Source organism: Diabrotica undecimpunctata, chromosome 8, assembly GCF_040954645.1.
Source record: "Diabrotica undecimpunctata isolate CICGRU chromosome 8, icDiaUnde3, whole genome shotgun sequence".
NCBI lineage: Eukaryota > Metazoa > Arthropoda > Insecta > Coleoptera > Chrysomelidae > Diabrotica > Diabrotica undecimpunctata.
The window spans coordinates 35,419,358-35,439,800 of NC_092810.1; the positions used below are offsets into that span (position 1 = coordinate 35,419,358).

Here is a 20,443-nt window from a genome sequence, read left to right on the forward strand (position 1 = left end):
GTTTATACTGTTATAAAAACTCAAAAACAGAAGAAGAGGCAATAATATTTTTTATCTGCGTGGAACATCTGCAAATCTGCTGTCCAATTACAAGACGAGAAAGTTAAGGAAACGATTTAAAATTTAAAGACAACTGAACGAAAACTTAGTTTAGGAAAATATTGGTGAGAATGTTGACGAAAGCGATAAAATTATAACAATAGTAAAGGAACTCTGTGAAAGAAATTGAAAGGACAGTTCAAAGGTAAAAAACAAGACTTGGTAGGCAAAATACATATTGAATTCGATGGAAATAAGGTGACTAGCCAAAAGCAATGAAAAACTTTATAAAAGTACAGGTACAAAAGAAATTTGATGGAAAACACGAAAAGCAAAGAGTCAACATCTTCCTAAACATTTTCATGGAATTGAAGAAATCGAAAATAGATACAATACGTTTAACATGTACAAGCTAACCGATAAACATGGTAAGAAATAGAAGAAAATTGAAAGAATGGGAAAATTGCATTAATTGCAAAACCTCATATGTGCAGTCCCAGCTGACAAAATCAACTACACTCTTAACATATTTAACTCCTATAACACTCACCTACAATTTACTGTCGAAACAGAAGAAAATAATATGGTCCCATTCCTCGACACTAATGTAACCAGATATGAGGATAATACAGTAAGGTTGAACTGGTACAGAAAGGAAGGAAAGAAAGAATCCAGGGCAAGAGAAGTGTAGGAAGAAGAAGAATCTCATGGTTGCGTAACTTGAGGGAATGGTACGGATGCACATCAATTGAACTATTCAGAGCAGCAGCATCCAAGATCAGAATAGCCATGATGATTGCCAACCTCCGTCGCGGAGATGGCACGTGAAGAAGAAGGTACAGAAAGAAAACATTCTCAGGTAGGTATGTGCCTTTTCACTATTATCATCCGGATGAACAGATGAATAAATTCATCAAAGGTCTGAAAAACAGTATAAAAAAAATTTGTCACCCTTCTAACTACAATAAGAACATCAAGTTACTTTATAATATTCTTAGAAAAAATCACTATTCTAAGATGCTGCTGAACAAATTGCTCTTCCAAGATATGCCAATGGCAAGAACACACCGAAGACAAGCAATAGAAGGAGAATCAGTAGAACTTTTCTACGGGAGATTGCCTTATATCAGGGGTTTATCACCACCGATCACAAACCTTTTCAGACAGTTTAACATAGTGATAGCAAATTCAGTGTACAAAAGATTAGGGACATACTTCACTCACCTGACAGAAAGGGTTAAAAAACTGGATAACTTCCATGTAGTGTATTCTATTCCATGTGGTTCCTGTTCGGAAATGTATGTCAGTCAAACCAGCCAGAAACTATCAAAAAGAATAGCTTTGCACAAGAGTGATGTTGTGAGGAAGCCTACAAGTACAGCTTTTGGCCAACATATTAAGAATAATGGACACATTGCCAACTATGACAATGTAGAAGTACTAAAAAAGATTGACAACAAATTCAAGAGAAATTTCATAGAAATGTGCTACATGCATAACTGTAGCTCTTCTATGAACTGTAAGAAAGATGTGGAAAACTTTGTGTCTTTACTCATTTTTGCTTTAACAAGACTTGACAAGACGTAACAGACTGGAATATGGAGGCAACTTATCATAACATACACAGATGACCTACCTACATTTGAGAATAGATTTCATTTTCCAGCTGATTGTATTTTTTAAAGTTTTGTTCTAACTGGTGGTTCCATGTTATTGCATGAGGTGTAAATATAAATATAACCTTGTTACATATGACATCGAGATATTGACAGAAGATAGCAAGATTTTCAACAAAAGATAAGAAGAATTCTTCTATTCTACTTTTTTCCTTTAAGGTACCTTTGACATGAAGTTGTAGTTTTTGTGTTATATTTGTAAAAATACCCTTTTATATTGTAATGTTTTAATTTAAAATTTTAATGATTTTTTTAACATATTGTATGACAATATTCACAAGGACTAACTGAACATTTTCAATGTAAGTTTTAAATGCTAACTTCCACCACTTGTAATAAATACGTTTTTCATTTAGGTGCTGATACAGGTGACAGCCTATCACCGAAAATTCTACATTTTAAATAAAGTTTTTCGCCAAACTGACTTATACCATCTTTAGCCAATCCTTTACCTGACGCTTTCCCGAAAGTAATCCACCAAAGAAGATATATATATATATATATATATATATATATATATATATATATATATATATATATATATATATATATATACAAAATACAAAAAATACAAAATATATTATAACAAAAATTAATATCAAGCACACCAAACTTCCGGGTTTAACCGTGTCGATTTTCTATAGCTGAGATTTCGACATCCTCTCTGATGTCTTTTTCAAGGCTTCCGAGGTCTTAGTCTCCTGATCCCTTAGATCCTTACTACACTGTTAACTGATCAGTGCTTGCACTACTGCTGTTAAGAACGGTGGAGGGTTCATTTATATCCTTGATGTTGACGTCGTTCACTGACGGGCAAAATCGACAAAATTCTCAAATCAAGAGTAATATCTTGCTCCATACTTTTTTTATAAATTGGTAACTTATATCTTCTGCTTTCTCTTGATTTTGTGATAGACTGCGTTTTCTGTATAAAGATAAACATATTTAATTATTTTGCTACTATTTCAAACCTGTGTAGTAGTCTCTATATATGGTCCTCATCTTCAGGTACTGCTGTCACCGCATCCTCAGCGTAGCAAATTATTTTAATTTCAACTGTTATTTCAATGGTTTTTATTGCCATGAAGGCAACTTTGTTATATTCAAAAGCGTTTTCGGCTTTTGTTCAAATTCTTATTCAGCGACATTATGTAATTAAAGTTTAGGTTTAAATAATATTTGATACCTAACCAAATGTTCTTAAACCTAATTATTGTAAGTGCCTTTTGCTAAGATGATGGTCTGATAAAAGCGATTTTAATCCTTTTGGATATTTTTATTTTGATAATAATATAAGTACCAATTACATCAAGTTTTACACATCATTGTAAGTGTTTTATACACCATGGTATACAGTCAACCACTCTGAACTTCTCGTTTTACAAGTTATATATCATTTGTTAAAATATAAAAATTTTACAAGGATGTCCTGCTTTCACATCAATGTGTTTATAAACATTTTAATGAATGTTTCTTATAATTATCTAATTACTGTGCACGAGAAACTTGATTCTATATTAAAAGAATTATTTCACCTTCAATAATACGTTTGGTGTAGTAATAAAATCTATTTTTATCGTTTTAGACAAGTAGTTGAAGAAATAAAGCAGATATTAAGACTTACAAAACATGCAATGGTCAAATTAGTAGTAGTTTCGTAAAAAAAATTAAAGGCATGGGTTATTTTATGAAACTCTTTCGTAAGGTTCCTTTTTCTATTGGTTGGAACTCGTTATTAATCGTTTTAACTATTTGCAACGAAATAATTCTCTTAGATATCTCAGCCAGGATATTCTATTTCGGTCCAGATTATTTCTTCCTTGTATCTTCTCTAACAAAGTAAACATAACTAACAGAATGGACAAGAAGCATCGCAAGTTCTTTAATTTTATGAATGTTTTCTTCCTATTCTTCTTCAGCCGTTCTCTAACTTTTCAATATAGGCCTCTATCATTGCTCTTCAGTTTTTTCTATTCTAGGTTTGCCGTTATCAATTTAGTTTTCTCCATTCTAAGCTAGCCGATAACGTAAGTCATCGTACCATCCTTCTTCATCCACCCACATTTCCACTCCAGCTTTCTTGACTATCCACATGTCCGGCCCAGTTCCATTTTGACGAATATACTTTTTGTAGTATGTCTTTGATGACTTTTATCCATTGCCTGCTACCCATATGCTACCCAGCTCAATTTACTTCTTTTATTAATTTCGTGTTCTTGGTTTTGCTTTCTGTAGTGAATTATCCCAAATCTTGGGATATGATAAGCGCTTTTCTTTTCTTTTACCTTACAAAAGTAGTTTTATTTAACTGCTTATTTTCGAACTTCATTTTGCACATCTACATGCAGGCATTCAAGCTACGCACTTGGTCTTGTCTCAAAACTTTTGGGTAATTTCGGTAATTTTCGTTTTTCTTTACATACGGTTAAACAACACACAAAGTGGCATAAAAATAAGGGTAATCCCAGAATGGGTGCTTGTATTATTTCGTAATGAGACCAAGCTTCCTTACAATGCCAAATGGATCGAATAAAAATTATTTGTGGTTATGTTGGTATTGCTCGCGTCGCTTTTTTACAAAACCACGAAAAGTAAACTTGCCCGACCTTTAGTGAATCTATGCCTCTACCATATATTGACTAAAATGCAAATATCCATTTTGGTAGGTGGGAGTTTTCCTTCCCTCCACACATATTTTTCTTAAGTATTTTATTATTTCTTCTTATATTTAGTTTAATTAAAGTGTGTGTGTATGTAACTTAATACATCACTGGTTTATAAATTTATGATGAAATATTTATTATTTAAATATATAATATAAATATTTTAATATAGTTACTTAAAGAAATAACATTGTTTATAAAGAAATAAAAGCTTTAGAATACTTATAAAATAATATTTATTGTCTTTAAATGATGTAGAGCGTGTATTACTCTTACATACTACATAACGACATCGCTTCGTTGTTACTTTTTTGTACAGGTAGCAGATTGATAAGTGCCTAATTTAGACACTTTTTTATTTATTTTAGTATTTCTTTTTTTTTAATAACTAGATTTTATTTGGTATTTTTACTAACTTAACCTTACATATTTGCTTAAGAAAACTTTACAAAAAGAATGGCTGACACTATCATTACTGTACTGATCATTCAAATATTTTTTAGTATTTTGTGGTGGGTGTGATCCAAAAGTTCGTCGAATCGTGACATCATTGGAAAAGAGACAGCGTAGAGAATATGTTAAGATAAAAAAATACACATGACGGCATTGCCAAAAGGGCATTATATCATATCTTCGTTGTTATTGATCCGATTGGAGTGTATGATGTGTTAAATGAAAGGGAAGAAAATAGTAAATATTAAGATAAAAGACAAAGAAGGCGACTGCCAAAAGGACATTACACGATATCTTTATTATTAATGAACGTTAAGCGACAAACAAAATATCATAGGACACTATGGATAAAAATAGATTTACTATAAGACAAATTTTGGTTTATTGACTTAAAGAATTGTCTGAGTAATATGGCCTCTGGTACAAATTAAACAACTGGCCGAATTCTAACATGCATAGCATGATATAGCAAATGAAATGGGAGGATATAACGAATACATTAAGATAGAAATAACAAACAAAATTACTAGTTAAATAAAAAAAATGTTTTATTAAGAAAGTATATTACAAAACTTTTTAAATCATTGTCTTTAAATATTAATTCCTATGCCTAAATCGAATCAGCATATTTTCTATAAACACATTCCAATCATTTTGCCATAAGGATAGCGCTGCATTTTTCTGAATATCATCCAAGCTGCTATACACAATCGAGTTAATAGCTAGTTGTTTTAGAAAACGCAGATCCGTCTCCCTGCTAGTCATTCCCATAAAAGCCATATACCAGTCATCACTAAGACCCTTGGCTCCCCAAAAGGAGGGATCATCCGAAGCAATAACTACCGGAAAACCATTAGCGATCAACAAATTACCGGGGTGATTTCTTAAATCAGTAACCAATTTGAGGACTTGGTTCGAAATGGGGCATATCTCTAAGGCAATTTGTTTTTCTTTGACATATTTTGCTGCTAGAGGATGTTTTAGTACGGCATATCCATGTCCAATTCGGGTGGAGTTTAGCAAGATGGCATCGAATAAGTTAAGGTCTGTTTCTCCGTACCAGTTTGTTTCGCCAGCGTGGAAGAAGAATTTAGCTCCAAGATTTTTGATTTCTATCAATTGGGACAAAAAGGCTGTTAGTGGTTGACCTAAAAGTAAACATATATAAAAAATATAGTAAAAAAAGAGTGAAAACCTATTATATATTAATATTAATTTATTTATATTTGTACATGCTTCTTGATAAGGTTAATAAAACTGAGATTGTTGGGGATGCTGCGACGGTAAAAATTAAAGCGATTATAGTGCAACTCGCACACAGAATCAACGCTCTAGGTTATATGCAACCAGCAACACATTATCGAATCGAGGACACCGAAGATGCCGAAGACATATTCGCCTATCCCACAACGTACGGCACAGGAAAATAAATACGAACCTCTGATTGGTCCTAATTTAAATGTCGTTTACGAATCACCCTAACTAAAAATTTTTATGTTTTATGTTTTGTTTATTTTCTATTTATATTAAAATGATATTCAAAATTCTAAACGACTGTGTACTAAATAAAACATTGGCTTTTAATCTTACATAATTAGTGGAGTTTATCAAAAATCATTATGAGTTTTACTTGAAACGGAGAGAAACATATTTTAGCAACGGAAGATATTCTAGATCTCTTCTTAACAAAATGCTTCTATTTAAAAGTGAGAATGACTTTTCTGTAGAGAAGTAATTTGATACACCCGGCGTATATAAAGATAAAAGTTTACAGAAAGAACAAACAGAGGACATTAGAGGAGTATGTACCTGTAGCTCAGGCACTTCAACAAAAATATGTAAGCATTCATCTGATGCAATATTCTCACTTGAAAATGATATAAAAACTGCATACAATTTGGTGTGTATAATTACCAAGAGGGATATGCTATATATACGAGCTGCCGCCTGACTTGTTAACCACTGCATCACAAATGTTTTGACTTCGTGATCGTCTTGAAGACGCTGACCGCCCAGGTGTTTCTTCAAGTGCTGGAACAAATGGTAGTCGCTGGGCGCCAGATCAGGGCTGTATGGAGGATGATCTAGAGTTTCCCATTTAAATGATTTGATGAGATCTTTGGTCTGATTAGCCACATGTCGACGGGCATTGTCATGCAGCAAAACGATACCCTTACTCAACTTGCCACGTCTTTTGTTCTCGATTGCACGACGCAGATTTTTCGATGTCTCACAATAAGACACTGCATTGATTGTCTCATTACGAGGCAGAAACTCCACTAGCAATACTCCTTTTCTGTCCCATAAAACTGTGCACATGATTTTCCGGGCAGAAATTGTTTGCTTAAACTTCACTCTTTTGGGTGATGATGAATGTCGCCATTCCATGGATTGTTGTTTCAATTCTGGTGTGACGTAGGCCACCCACGTTTCGTCACCAGTAACAATTTGGTCTAAAAGATCTTCACCTTCTCTGTGGTACCGCTCAAGGAAAGTCAATGCACTGCCTAAACGTTGGGTTTTGTGCAAATCCGTCAACATTTTTGGAACCCAACGTGAACACAATTTCCGGTAATTCAAGTTGTCGGTAACAATGCGATACAAAACACTACGAGAATACTGAGGAAAGCAGTCGGACAATGATGAAATTGTAAAGCGTCTTTTTTCTCTCACCTTTTCGTCCACTTTCTGCACCAAATTTTCATTAACGACCGAAGGACGCCCACTCCATTCTTCATCATGCACATTTGTGCGACCATCTTTAAATGCTCTCACCCATTTCCTTACCATTCCATCACATTTGTCCGTAAACTTCAACGATCTCACGATGAAAATCGATCGGTTTTACGCCTTTAGCACTAAGAAATCGTATAACAGCCCGTACTTCACAATCAGCGTGACTCACGATTGTTGGAGGCATCTTAAACACTGGAGTAAACAAGTATACAATGAAGAATCAGACTGTAATGGCGTCAGTGCGTAGACAAGAGATGTAGGTAACCAGCGCTCATGCGCGGAACGTCGACCGTAGCGCTGCGGCGGCGGAATCGCAAAACAGTACTTACTTAAAAAACATGCCTCGTAGTTAACAGTATTCGTCTACCACCAGAATGGTTTTGCTCATTGGAAAAGATTTTAGACAGCAATATGCAAACACTTCCAGAAATATCTGGGATACAAAAATATAATTATCACTTGCGGGAAACTGTGGAAACGATGCTGATTCTGAAGAACCTCAAACTCTTTTTGACCAAGAATTAAAACAATTTGGAACTCTGTTTGAATTAAAAAAAAAAAAATAATTGAGCTACATTCAATAATCTTGCGATTCAGAAAATGTTAATCAATGCGGCTAGTTTTGCAAACACCGAGACAGGTTTGGTTTCTGCTTTCTACACTTTGGAAGTTACACTGGAGTAGAACAAAAAAATAAGTGAATTTTACAAGTAAGTGCTGGATCTCGGGATCTCGACTTACCATAAAGGCTTTATGGCCACACAACTATACCACTTTCGGACATTTACCTTCTAAAAAAAGAAAGGCTCCTCACAATTTGGAAAGTTGTGTATATAGCAATAAATCATTGGGTTTGATAAAACAAGCAAAAATGTAACACAAATATAAATTTTGACTAAGTATACCTGAATAGAAAGAATATTTACATTGAGTTTTATTTTTTCCCTGGTTAATATCAACAAAAATCCTTTATCTTTTATATATCTTAAACGGGGTGCTTAATATATTCCCTTTATTTGCAGTGCAGCACTATTAGTAAGTACTATAGGCATCAGAGACTTGGGATTTGCGCAATTCTATGCTCCTTTTTTTGACGTGACAACGTCTTAAATTAGGTTGTGGCTCGGAGTCACTCATGAAAAAGTGTAACGCCCGCTCACGTCTGTTACGATGAGTCACCGAACGAGAGAGAGGCCCGCCGGACCGACGAATGCCTTGCGTCTCTCTCCCACTCAAACATGATCGGTCCGCTGCGCGCGCAGCACTAGAGAATTAGGCGCGTTGAATTGGTGCGTGCTTGTGTCTCTGTCTTTCTCGAGCGTTCTTGGCGTTGGAAAACCGAGAAAGCGTCATAATACAAGTTCACACGTGTGGTTAAAGTATCGTCAGCTGTGTCTGTAGTGAAAATGTGGAGTGCTTAGATTCGTCATTTACAACAACTACAACAATAAAGGTAAATAATTGTACACTAATATTTCATTATCGTAAACTATGATTGATTGAATAATTGTTAGATTGACACAAAAGTTGAGAAACTGAGTTTATAGGTTATGTCATACTATTGACAAATGTTAATAGTGTTAAGTAAATTATTAGTTTAAATCACTCTGCAATCAATCGTAATTCAGTCGATTGAGAAGAAACAGCGCGTTTCAACTGCAAACAACTATTGTGCAATTTAATAATATTCATATCAATAAATATTCTACCGAGAAAAAGACGTTGTCACGTAAAATCTTCGCCCGTAAAACCGACTTTACAGCAACCGATTTTTTTTAAATAAACTAAAGATACCAAAATCTAAAAATTTCCTTGTCCTCTTCAGTTTTGCTAACCGGGCGAAATTGATTTTTTGTTCTTGTTTTACTTATTTTCTAACTTTCAAAAAAAAAACTTTAAAAATTTATATAGTTTTCCAGTAAAATTCATTGGTTAAGACACTTATATTTTTCCAAATTTGATATATATTTTTCGGTATAACAGAATAACTAAACTAAAAAAAAACATTATTATACATGATTAGTCTCGAGTTACATGGTTCTACGTAAATTCTACGTAAAAAACTGAATAACAAGAAGATTTTAAACAAATTCCCATTATAAATCTAGAAACGATTTGTGGCGCTACTGTGGCGTAGCCAAATTATTGTATTTGGTGCCAAATCATAATATCCTCTAAATTTATCACCAATCCCAGGGCCCTATTTACTTGTCCATTCTGTACGTAGTGTGATCGACGAATATGCATGTTGAAGGGTACGAAATGAGAAGAATTAATATTTGCAATGGTTGAAAAATATGCCCTACACTTGGAATCGATAATATTTTACTCGCGACCAGAAATAACACAAGAAAATGTAATTGCACTTTAAATTTAATAGTGTCATATGCTTTGGTTCAATATTTTGTGAAATAGGTAAAGTTTTGATTATTTTAATATGTAATATCCTTAATATTTAAAGATATTGTCTGAAAGGCTTTTGGTACGTATGACCAGTAAGTTTTACCTATATTTGTATTCTCGAATTAGTGCCTCCCGGAACAATAGTATCACCAATCGCCACTGCCTCATGATGTTGGCTTATTATAGAAATAGTATGGGAAATTTAAATATTGTACTCTACTCAATAAGTAAAACGAATTTATGCAACCAATATTACATATGCTTGAAATAATTATGTAAAAAATATTGTTGCGTTTAGCGTTAAGCAGAACTATTTATTGAATATTGAAAACATTTTTATAGACGTAATTTTGTTTACTTATTACCTTCGTATATTGTTACACCATTACTTACCCATATCTTCCTGGCCTACTAAATCAAAGCCAGCAACGAAATCAGGATACAACTTTTTGATTTTTCTAAAAGTCTCAACAAATGTGTCCATTGTGGAGTTATCGATGTGTCGACTAGGGGCGTAGATAAATTTGGCGCCAAAAAAGTCGGGGAAGTCCCTTTGGAATCTCTTTAAAACGTTTGCGTAGATCCCTACCACTTCTTCTTGACTGTAGATGTTTCCTTCTAAGTCATATACTTGCGGAAGAAAGCCTCGGAGTTCCATGTACTTAATGTTGTCGTCATACAGTTCCTTCAGTGCCCTATAGAAGTAATCTTCAAATACCGGTTTGTATGTTATTAGTCCTGTAAAAACAAAAAAATACTTTATTAGTGACTTCTGAGATTCTGTATTATTTATTTAATTTAATTAACAATTTAATTGGTTAACTTGTCACTTCTTGTGGTTCGATGTGTCCATCCTACGAAATTCAAAAGAAGGATAATTCCTCAGAAAACCATTACACGTCTAATTTTGACTTTGACATTTCAGGTTAGTGTTGTATGGTGTACTGTACGAGATTAAGAACAGAAACTGGAATAGTGGAAACAATCTCAAAATAGTAAAAAAAAGTTTAAAACTTAGATTAAAAACAAAACAACAATGGGTGACAAACGATATTTTTGAGTTGACGGAGCAGAGAAGACAACAGAGTAATAACACATAGGAATAAAAGACACAACAGAAATTAATAAAACAGAAAATAAAGATCAAGAATGTATAGAAGTGGAATAGAGAGGAACCACGACACACTCAATGTGTTACAAAAAGCAGAGAAATAGCTGGCGTCTATCATAAGCAAACTCCACATACACTTATAAACTCGACAGGGAAAATTATAATAAATTGCAAATTTCTAGTACTTTAGTAGTATTAGTATGTTATTTTAACGCATAACTTTTTTGTCTTTATCTTTTAAGCAATTGTTATACTAGATTATTATATTTTCAGGTACTCTAGTATTAAAAAGTACTCTTACTTTAAGTCGGTAGAATACGCGGTTTTCTAGAAAAGTCGATTTGAAAATTTTTCGTTTTTTCGTCAAGAAATTTAAATTAAAGGTTGTGGCATATTATCATGCACGTTGCGTTTCCAGCCCGTAGAGTTTAGTTTCCGAAAAATATAATTTAAATGGTTTTAAATATGAACAATTCACACTGTCCGGAACGTATCGTATCAGACACCTAACGTTTCCGTTCAGTATATTTGAAAACAATATTTTACGGATGCCGTCCGCTACGGAACCTATTGGTAGGGATAACGGGAACCTTTAAGGTCGCGGCATATTATTATGCACGTTGCATATATTCATGCGATACTTTATCAAATGCTTGTGAGACATCTAAAAAGGCAGTATTCTTTCTTTTCAATTGTATCTCTTGCTACTTTGGCAACCCTGTGTACCTGCTCAATTGTTCCATTGTATTAACATTTGTCTGTCGATTATAGAATTCATTATTTGAAGGAGTATCCTTTTAAATATCTTAGAGATAATGGGAAGCAAACTGATTGAACGCTAGGATAGGATGATAGTTCGTGTGGATACGGAAAATAGCCTAACTTTAGTATAGCGTTAAATATGTACATACAAAAACCGAAATCCTTCTTCAGGTAAATTTTTGCAGATTTTTCCCGATATGAAATCATATCCTGGGTTTTTTTTTTTAATATTGATTTGTTTAACTAAATCGTTAATTTCATTTATTTTAATATTTTCTATAGGAGGTGACATCTGGTAGGCTGCATTTAAGTTCTTGTGAATGAATTTTACTTCTTTCATTGAGATAGTTCTGGAGTGAGGTTGAAAACTTGGCTGAGATGATAAGCGAAAGGTTGTGCTTTATCTTCATCGGCCTTGGCCCAATCACCATCTTCATTTCTAATGGGACTATCATGCTTAATTTGATGTTTAAGTTTCTTATAGAGTTTCCAAATAGAGCAATTTGTGTCATCCGTTGCAGTGAGATTTTCAAGCAATTCATTTATGCCTTGATTTTTGTATTTGTGTAGTTCGCTTTTAAGCAAACGGGTAGCTCTATTCAGTTCAGTTTTGTCTTTAGGAGATCTGGAAGTTTGCCACTGTTTTCTCATTTCCCCTTTTCGTTGATTAAGATTTTTATATGGCGTGGATATGGTGCACAGTTATTGCTCTGATTTAGATCTGGAGTTGCTCTCCAAGCTGCCTGTTAAATGATTGATGTAAGGTGATGAACTGCTTCCTCAATATTTTTATTTGTTTTAAGAGGAAGATTGAAATTAATAGCATTTTGAATATCACCTTTAAACAGACTCCAATTTGTTTTATGATTTGAAAATGCGGGGGTTTATTTGTATTATATACATGTTCCATCACATCAATACGTATGGGAGAATGGTCCGACGAAAGGTCAAAGAAAGGTTTAATATCTACAAAGTTGTTATTAATTCCTTTTATGATAGTAAAATAGATGAGATCGGGTATTTTATTTCTATCTGTAGGCCAGTAGGTTGGTTGTCCAGTATAAATTGGAGTCAAATTATTGTCGTTTGAACTTTTAATAAGTTCTCTTGCGGGTGTTATCAATCTTGAACCCAATCTTGTATGTTTTGTATTAAAATCATCTGCTGCAATAAAGTAATGACCAAGCCCATTGAAATACAGGGGGAAAATATGCAACTGACATCGTTATGGATCCATTACTGAGTTCTACAGAAATTGTTTCCTTTGGAGATATGAGCAAATATCGGGAAAGAAATGAAAGGCAGAAAAACACTTAGAAATATTGATGTAAGACACTATGGTACAGAGCTTGAAGTATAGATATACGACGTAGATGCAAGGTGGAGAACATCAAGAACTGGGTATGATATAGAAGAGTAGAATGGAACGATCATATAAGCCGAATGACAACAAATAGAGTAGTAAACATGGCAAGAGACGGTTCTCCAATAGGAAGACGATCAATAGGAAGACCACGAAAACGATGGAACGACAACTTACTGGAGGCACATTGAAAAACAGACAGAGTTATGTCTATATAAAAAAAGAAGATGAAGAAGAAGGAGATATGAGTGAGTTAAGTATACGTTATAAGTTTTTTCGTTTACAGACCTAGCAATTATGTGAAATTTTGTCATATCAGTAACTTTTTTTGGCGTAAAGGTTGGCGTGAATGTTTAACTTTAGCAGTATTGATAATTAGTAGGTTTTGCTCCGAATAGACTTTCTTCATGATTACTTTTGCTGTTGTCAAACCTAGGTTTGTATGATACTACTTTGGACTCATATGTACCTTTGCCGATTTTTGTAATAAAATCTCACATGACAATTATATCTTATAACTGCTTTCTGTATATTTATCTCGTTATCAAGAATTTGCGCATTTTGTATTCAATTCGGTTCTGAAAACAAAACTTTGACCTAACCTCTAAAAATTGTCACCACATTGTCATTAAATTAGATAAACATCAATCACTTACCCATAATCGATTTGAAAATCGCCTGAAAACATTTCCAGACTTTGTTTATGTCAGGATAGCTTTTGTCTGGATCGTCTGTGATAATCGTCAATTTTGATTTCAAAAAGTGATCAAACTTGGCATCAGATTTTCTCATATCACCGAGCAATTTCCAGTTACATGAATCGCTGATATTATTCTTTTGAAAGAAGTTCAACTTGAAGTCATCACCATCTATACAACCATAAAGATTGTCTCTGTAGGTTAAACTAAAATAAAAGAAATAAATGATTTTTTCTTAAAATATAATGCTTGATATATTAACTAGTGTAGTGTATCAAGGTTATTAACCCCAATTTACAACAAAACGCATCGATTTTGACGATATTTTGGAATTAACCTCTATTTATCCTTAACTTCAAATTATAGCCTATGCCGACGTGTTTTTACCTTGAGGATTTAGTCCCATTTATATCAAAGTCAAATTTTAGCGAGATGCAGCCACTATACTATTTTTGACAGCTGCATAAAGTTAATGTTTTTGGAAAAATGACGCATATTGGGAAAAAATGATTTTCGATATCTCATTAAACATTATTTAAAAATTAAACGGAGAAAGAAACAAAAGAAAAGTTGGATAAATATTATCGTACTAACGCTCCCTCAGACTACATAATCAAATTTTGGTTTGGTGTCATATTTTGAACAAAGTTTTGAGTATGAAAAGGTTATCATGCCGATCGGTGGCACATTTGCTGACCAATGAACCCAAATATGACCATGTCACCACTTCTCAGCAGTGTTTGGAGCTTTTGAAGTGCAATCTGTTGAACTTTTGACGTCGATTGGTAACCGTTGATGAAACTTGAATCCACGGCTATAAGCCAGAGAAGATAATGAACACACGACAGTGGACTGAAGTCGGTAAAAGTGCTTCGAAGCGGCAAAGAGAGGCTTAATGGTTCGGGAAGGTTAGGGACACTGTATTTTGGGACTGGAAAGGCATAATTTTAATTGATCATCTTGAAAAAGGTAAAACTATCAACGACCAAGATATTTGTTCATTATTGAAGAAACTGAAGTAGAAACTCATAGAAGAGAGAAACAGCCCATATGCAGAAGAAGAAGTGTTGTTATTACAATAAAAGAGCGTTGTGCCTTTCTCGACTTATTTTCCTGATTTGGTTCCCTCTGATTATTATGTGTACCCAAATCTAAAAAGATGGCTAGAAAATAAAAAATTCAGCTCAAAAGAAGAGGTGATTGAGGAAACAAACGACTATTTTGCAGATTCCAGAATGGTATTATTCGGACGGGATAAAAAAGTTAGAAAATCACTGAAATCGTTATATTGAGCCTATAGCCTAAATGAGACTAAATCAAATAACATAAAAGAATTTTCTGGAAAATCATTTTCTAGAAAATCAATTTTTATTTCAAAGGAGGTTATTTATCAGACCACCTATTATGTGAAGTTATATAACTATACTTTTCCGGGTGGAAAGTGGAAGATTAGAAGAGCATAGGAAATCTAGGTGCATGTATGTTCACCTTGCAAACCACAGTTCAGGTGTTTTGAAGGACATAACGGTGAGCTTTGTGACGTGGGTCTATAGATCTGTGATAGGGGTATATTTAGTAAAAAGAAAGATGAATTAAAATTACCAGCAATTAAAATGACAGAATGTGGTAGTGAACGAAAGGGAGAAATAAAGGGCGCCACATTGTTCTTTGTCGAGGAACGAGGCAAACTTGTCACTTGACCTAGGAGAAGATTGGTTTAAGGGAGGTTTAAAAAGAATTGACAAATAGGGCAAATCTCTGTAAAAAAAAAAAAAAACTGCATATATACTCAAAAAGAAAGATAAAAACACACTTATCTTATATTGTCGCTCTAAATTCTTGTCAGATTTACCAGACGAAAGATGATTATGAGAGAGTATTAAACAAATAATTGCTACAAATTAACAATTAATTATTATTTCTTAAAAGTTCAGCCAGGTAAAATTATTATAGAATGTCAACAAAAAGCAAAGTAAATATAAATCAAACAAAGCAAATAGCAAAAAACAAACATGTAAATTTATACAAATCAGGTATTAAATAAATTTCTAAAATTAGATGGAACCCTTTTAAAATTTGGGTAAAGCTGAAAGGAGAAGTTAAATAGCAAAATTTAGCATAAATACTTTGACATAACCTCAGTTATAGCATAATTATTATGGTATTATCGCTATTATAACTTACTGTCTAATAAAAAAATACCTATAAATTAAACTGAACAAAAGGTATTACTAAGCATACAAACTTTTACGTTGTATACAAAAAAAAAAAGATTATTAGGGAATACAAAAAAATTAAGGGACATACCCCATACAAAAAAACGTGGCACTGCACCGCACTAATACGTAGGTTATAAAAGTTACAAATGAAATCACATGTATTTCTTTGGTTTAACAAATAGAAAACACTTGGCAATCGTCTCTCCAAACACGCTGACAGGTTTTAAACTTAAATTGAACTTACATACGGCCCCGGTGGGCATTGACTCTAACATTTTAACTTAATTAAAATTCATCACTTTATTTTATCTTGATTTAGCTGTTGTACTCCTATATTGTCGATTCTCCCATTTCTTTTACGGGTCGCGTACTCAACTGTGGCATTACAAATAAACAACTCAAGCCTGAGAGTTGGACGTCACGTACTCCGTACTCCATCGTTCCCTGACGGTTGCCAATATGGTAGTGAAAATCATCACTCTATTTCTTTTCTAGCCAACATTCATTCTTCCACCACTAAAAGTGCTTCTCCAGATTTTAATCCCTGATCCACCGCTAATTACTTTCTCTCTCACGCTGGTATAAGTAAAAAAATCTTTATTTGTTACTTGGTGAAAAAATCTTATTATAATTCTGTGGTCGTTCGCCAAAAGCTGATAAGTCCACTTTTTGTGATTTGCACTTTTTTATGAAAGCTGATAGTATGTGATTATATGCTCCGTCTACCAAAAGCAGATATGTTTAATTTACTGTGAAATATAGTTTACTCATCATTTTTAAATCTGGATATGTCCACATGACCAAATCAATGTTTGACAAAAAATAATAATGTACGATGAATAATATTAAAAACAATGTAAGTCCCTGCGTCCTGAAATATTGCGCATGCCAAAAGCAGATATGTACACTTAAAAAAATCAGATAAACTCAAGTTAAGGAAAAAAAATTCGACTACCAATATGTTTTGTTTTGATTTGCAGCAGTGTTTGCCAACACCTGATGTGGGGTCCACTACAGTATAATAAAAATGTCAGCTTTGGACCTATAATTTCACCATAAGAAACTGTACTGATAATACTACCCACTGCTATATGTGGCACGAAGAAGTAGCCATGCGAGGATCTGACGAGATAGCCTTATGCCTGGTGTATTTTTTGTCTAACATTTCGTCAACAACGAAAAATATTATAGCCTATTCAGACTCGTGTCCAGGTCAAAATAAAAATATAAATGTTGCAGCAGCTCAGTCTTTTTGTAAGTTCAAGTGACAGTGTTGTTTCCAGTTTCCATGGAGCACAAATTTTTGGAACCAGGAAACACTCACATGGAGTGTGACTCAGATCATGCTAGAATTGAGAAGGCAAAAAAGTTCTACTTATCAGGTGAGAGTTCCCGAAGAGAGGGATCAGTTATTATGTATGGTTAGGGGAAAAGGCATGTTATAGTAAAAGAAATGACCGCTGAAAATATTTTTGAGTACTCGAAGCTGATAGGATAGTCTTTAATTAAAAAGAAGAAAAATACTGATGGAGATCCAATAAATTGGCACAACATACGCAGACCTAATTATATTGACAATTCAGACATATATTATACTTTTTAAAGGGGACGACTTTAAAATAATATTGCCAATATTGCTAAGTTGGGTTCCTTCTTCTTCTTCTTCTGGTTCCTATCCGTTTCGGATGTTGGAAATCATATTGGCAATCATGACCTTGCTCGCTGCGGCTCGAAACAGCTCCGTTGAGGTTTTCTTAAACCATGTTCTTAAATTCCGCAGCCATGATATTCTCCTTCTACCGGGTCCTCGCTTACCTTTGACTTTACCTTGCAATATAGACTGCAGCAGGGAGTAACAGTGCTGATTTCTCATAACGTGCCCCAGATATTGCAATTTTATGCGTTTGATCGTAAACACAATCTCTGGTTCCTTCTTCATTTTTTCTAGAACTTTCTTGTTCGTGATCCTTGCTGTCCATGATATTCTCAGCATTCTTCTATAAAGCCACATCTCAAATGCTTCAAGTTTTTTAATAGTGGTGTCTATAAGCGTCCATGCCTCCGCCCCGTACAACAACACAGAGAAAACATAGCATCTCAAATGTCTTTTGTATCTAGGGATATGTTGTGACTTTTGAAGATGGCGCTCATTTTGTTAAAGATCGTTCTTGCCTTTCCTATGCGGCACTTTATTTCCTGTACATTGCTCCACTGTTCGTTTATAATAGTTCGCAGGTAGCAATACTGTTTTACTCGCTCTATCTGCGTCCCATTAATGTAAAGATGAGCCCCATTTATATTCTCCTTGCTGATAATCATTTGTTTCGTTTTGTGGGTATTAATGTTTAGTCCGTACTGTTGACTGTACTCGTTTATTCTGTCCATTAGCCTCTGAAGTCCCTCTAAACTATCTGCTATCACCATGGTGTCGTCGGCATATCTAACATTGTTTACTCTTTCACCATTTAGAAGGATGCCTTCGTCTATTCCGTAAAGAGCCTCGTTAAAAATTTTCTCTGAGTACATATTAAATATCAACGGCAATAGGATACATCCCTGTCTAACTCCGCGTAGTATTTTTATGTGATCTGTTTCTTCTCCGTTAATTTTCATGTATGCGGTCTGATTCCAGTATAGTTCTGAAATTATTCTGAGGTCTTTGTCATCCAGGTCTGCTTCTTTTAAAATGTTTATCATCTTTTGATGTTGAACTCTGTCAAATGCCTTTTCATAGTCGATCAAGCAAGCGTATACGTCGCAGTTAACGTCCCTGCATCTTTGAATCAGTACCTGTACTCCGAAAAGTGCCTCTCTGGTACCCACTACGTTAATGAAGCCGAACTGTCTGTCCGATATTTGTTCCTCGCACTTCATATAAATTCTTCCATGGATGACTCTAAGAAACAGTTTCAACATGTGGCTCATTAGGCTGATTGTTCGATATTCTTCGCACTTTTTAGCCCCCTGTTTTTTAGGTATCGCTATGAATTCTGATTCTAGCCATTTATCAGGGATGATTCCTGTATTCTATATTTTATTCAAGACAGCCGTGATCCAATTTATTCCCTCTTCCTCCAAGAGTTTTAAAAATTCAGCTTCGATATTATCAGGCCCTACAGCTTTCCTGCTTTTCATCCGTTTTATTGCTTCTTCTACCTCGGATTTAAGTATGTCCGGGCCCGTCATCCTCTCTGAAAATGGATGCCTATAATCCGTTCTTTGATCTTGAAAAAGTGTCTCCAAATATATTCTCCATTTGTCTTTCATCTCTTGGGTGTCAATGATTAATTTTCCATTGGTGTCTATGAGTTTCATTTGTGTTCTCTTTTTAAAAGTACCCGTTATTTCTTTTACCTTTTTGTGTACATTAAAATTGTCATGCTTGGCTTGTAGTCTTTCTATTTCTTTACATTTCTCTACAGCTTCTTTTTCTTTAGCTTCTCTTATTTTTCTTCTGATGTAAGCCTGCATTTTTTATATTTATCTTTATTTCCTTTAATTAACCTTCTGCGTTCCATTAAGTGAAGGATTTCTGGAGTCATCCAAGATTTCTTCTTTGTTTCTTTGTTTGGTTTTAGCAGATCTTGTTTAGTTTTCTTAATTATTTCTTCGAATTGATTGATTTCTCGTTGGATGTTATTTTCTTCTTTTAGTTGTTTAACTTGGTTGCGTTCCTAGGATGACTTAATTGTAAGATTACATGAAATCAACTTTAACTTGATTGATAAATTAATAACAAATTTGCAACGCAATTAAATTAATTTAATTTAATTGCGTAGCAAATTCCTCGACAGAGTGCAGTAGGATCTGGTTACCCATATTAGAAGGGGAAGTCAATAAAAGGAAAATATCACTATTAGTAAGTTAGTAACTTATCGAGGACACATCATTTATGTTTTTAAGTAACATACATACATCTACAATCAGAGTTTGGTGTTTATTGAGAGTAAACAAAATGTAAGAACAAATACTTACCATGTCGGGAAGTATTATAAGGTTCTTTTCTGGTTTTTTCCTCATGATTGACTATGGAATCACTAACAGGAGAATTTTACTATAATCCTTGCATGTGGTTGTCTTTTTAAAGACGAATCACATGCTATGATTTGTCTAAGTGTATGTTCACACAGACTGCTATGGCGCGATCAGCGATGCGATGCTTTGCTATGCAATAATATCAATCACTTGTATCTTAAGCGCCTTGTTCAAATAGCACGTGATTTATAGCAATGCGATGCAATGCTAGTAGCGGCTAGTATGCGCTTCGGTTTGGTTTTCAAGAATGTTGTTGTTGTTGTTGCTGAACACCCACATATAATA

The 20,443-nt window shown here is 34.1% G+C and overlaps 2 protein-coding genes across 2 annotated transcripts in view; one reads left to right on the plus strand and one right to left on the minus strand.

The window, feature by feature from the left end:
- The first annotated feature begins 1,056 nt into the window (after window positions 1-1,056).
- LOC140448766 (uncharacterized) lies at window positions 1,057-1,626 on the plus strand. Its single transcript, XM_072541881.1, has one exon. It carries the CDS (start codon window positions 1,057-1,059, stop codon window positions 1,624-1,626), a length of 570 nt encoding a protein of 189 aa, XP_072397982.1.
- Window positions 1,627-5,361: 3,735 nt separating this feature from the next.
- The window catches only part of LOC140447427 (adenosine deaminase 2-like), a 29,922-nt gene continuing 14,840 nt past the window's right edge, over window positions 5,362-20,443 (minus strand). The window contains exons 2-4 of the mRNA XM_072540072.1: window positions 13,863-14,110; window positions 10,364-10,708; window positions 5,362-5,979 (exon numbers count right to left, since the gene is read on the minus strand). Of these exons, the coding sequence (XP_072396173.1) occupies window positions 5,429-5,979; window positions 10,364-10,708; window positions 13,863-14,110 (1,144 nt within the window). The 3' untranslated portion in view covers window positions 5,362-5,428. The remainder of the gene's footprint in view (window positions 5,980-10,363; window positions 10,709-13,862; window positions 14,111-20,443) is intronic.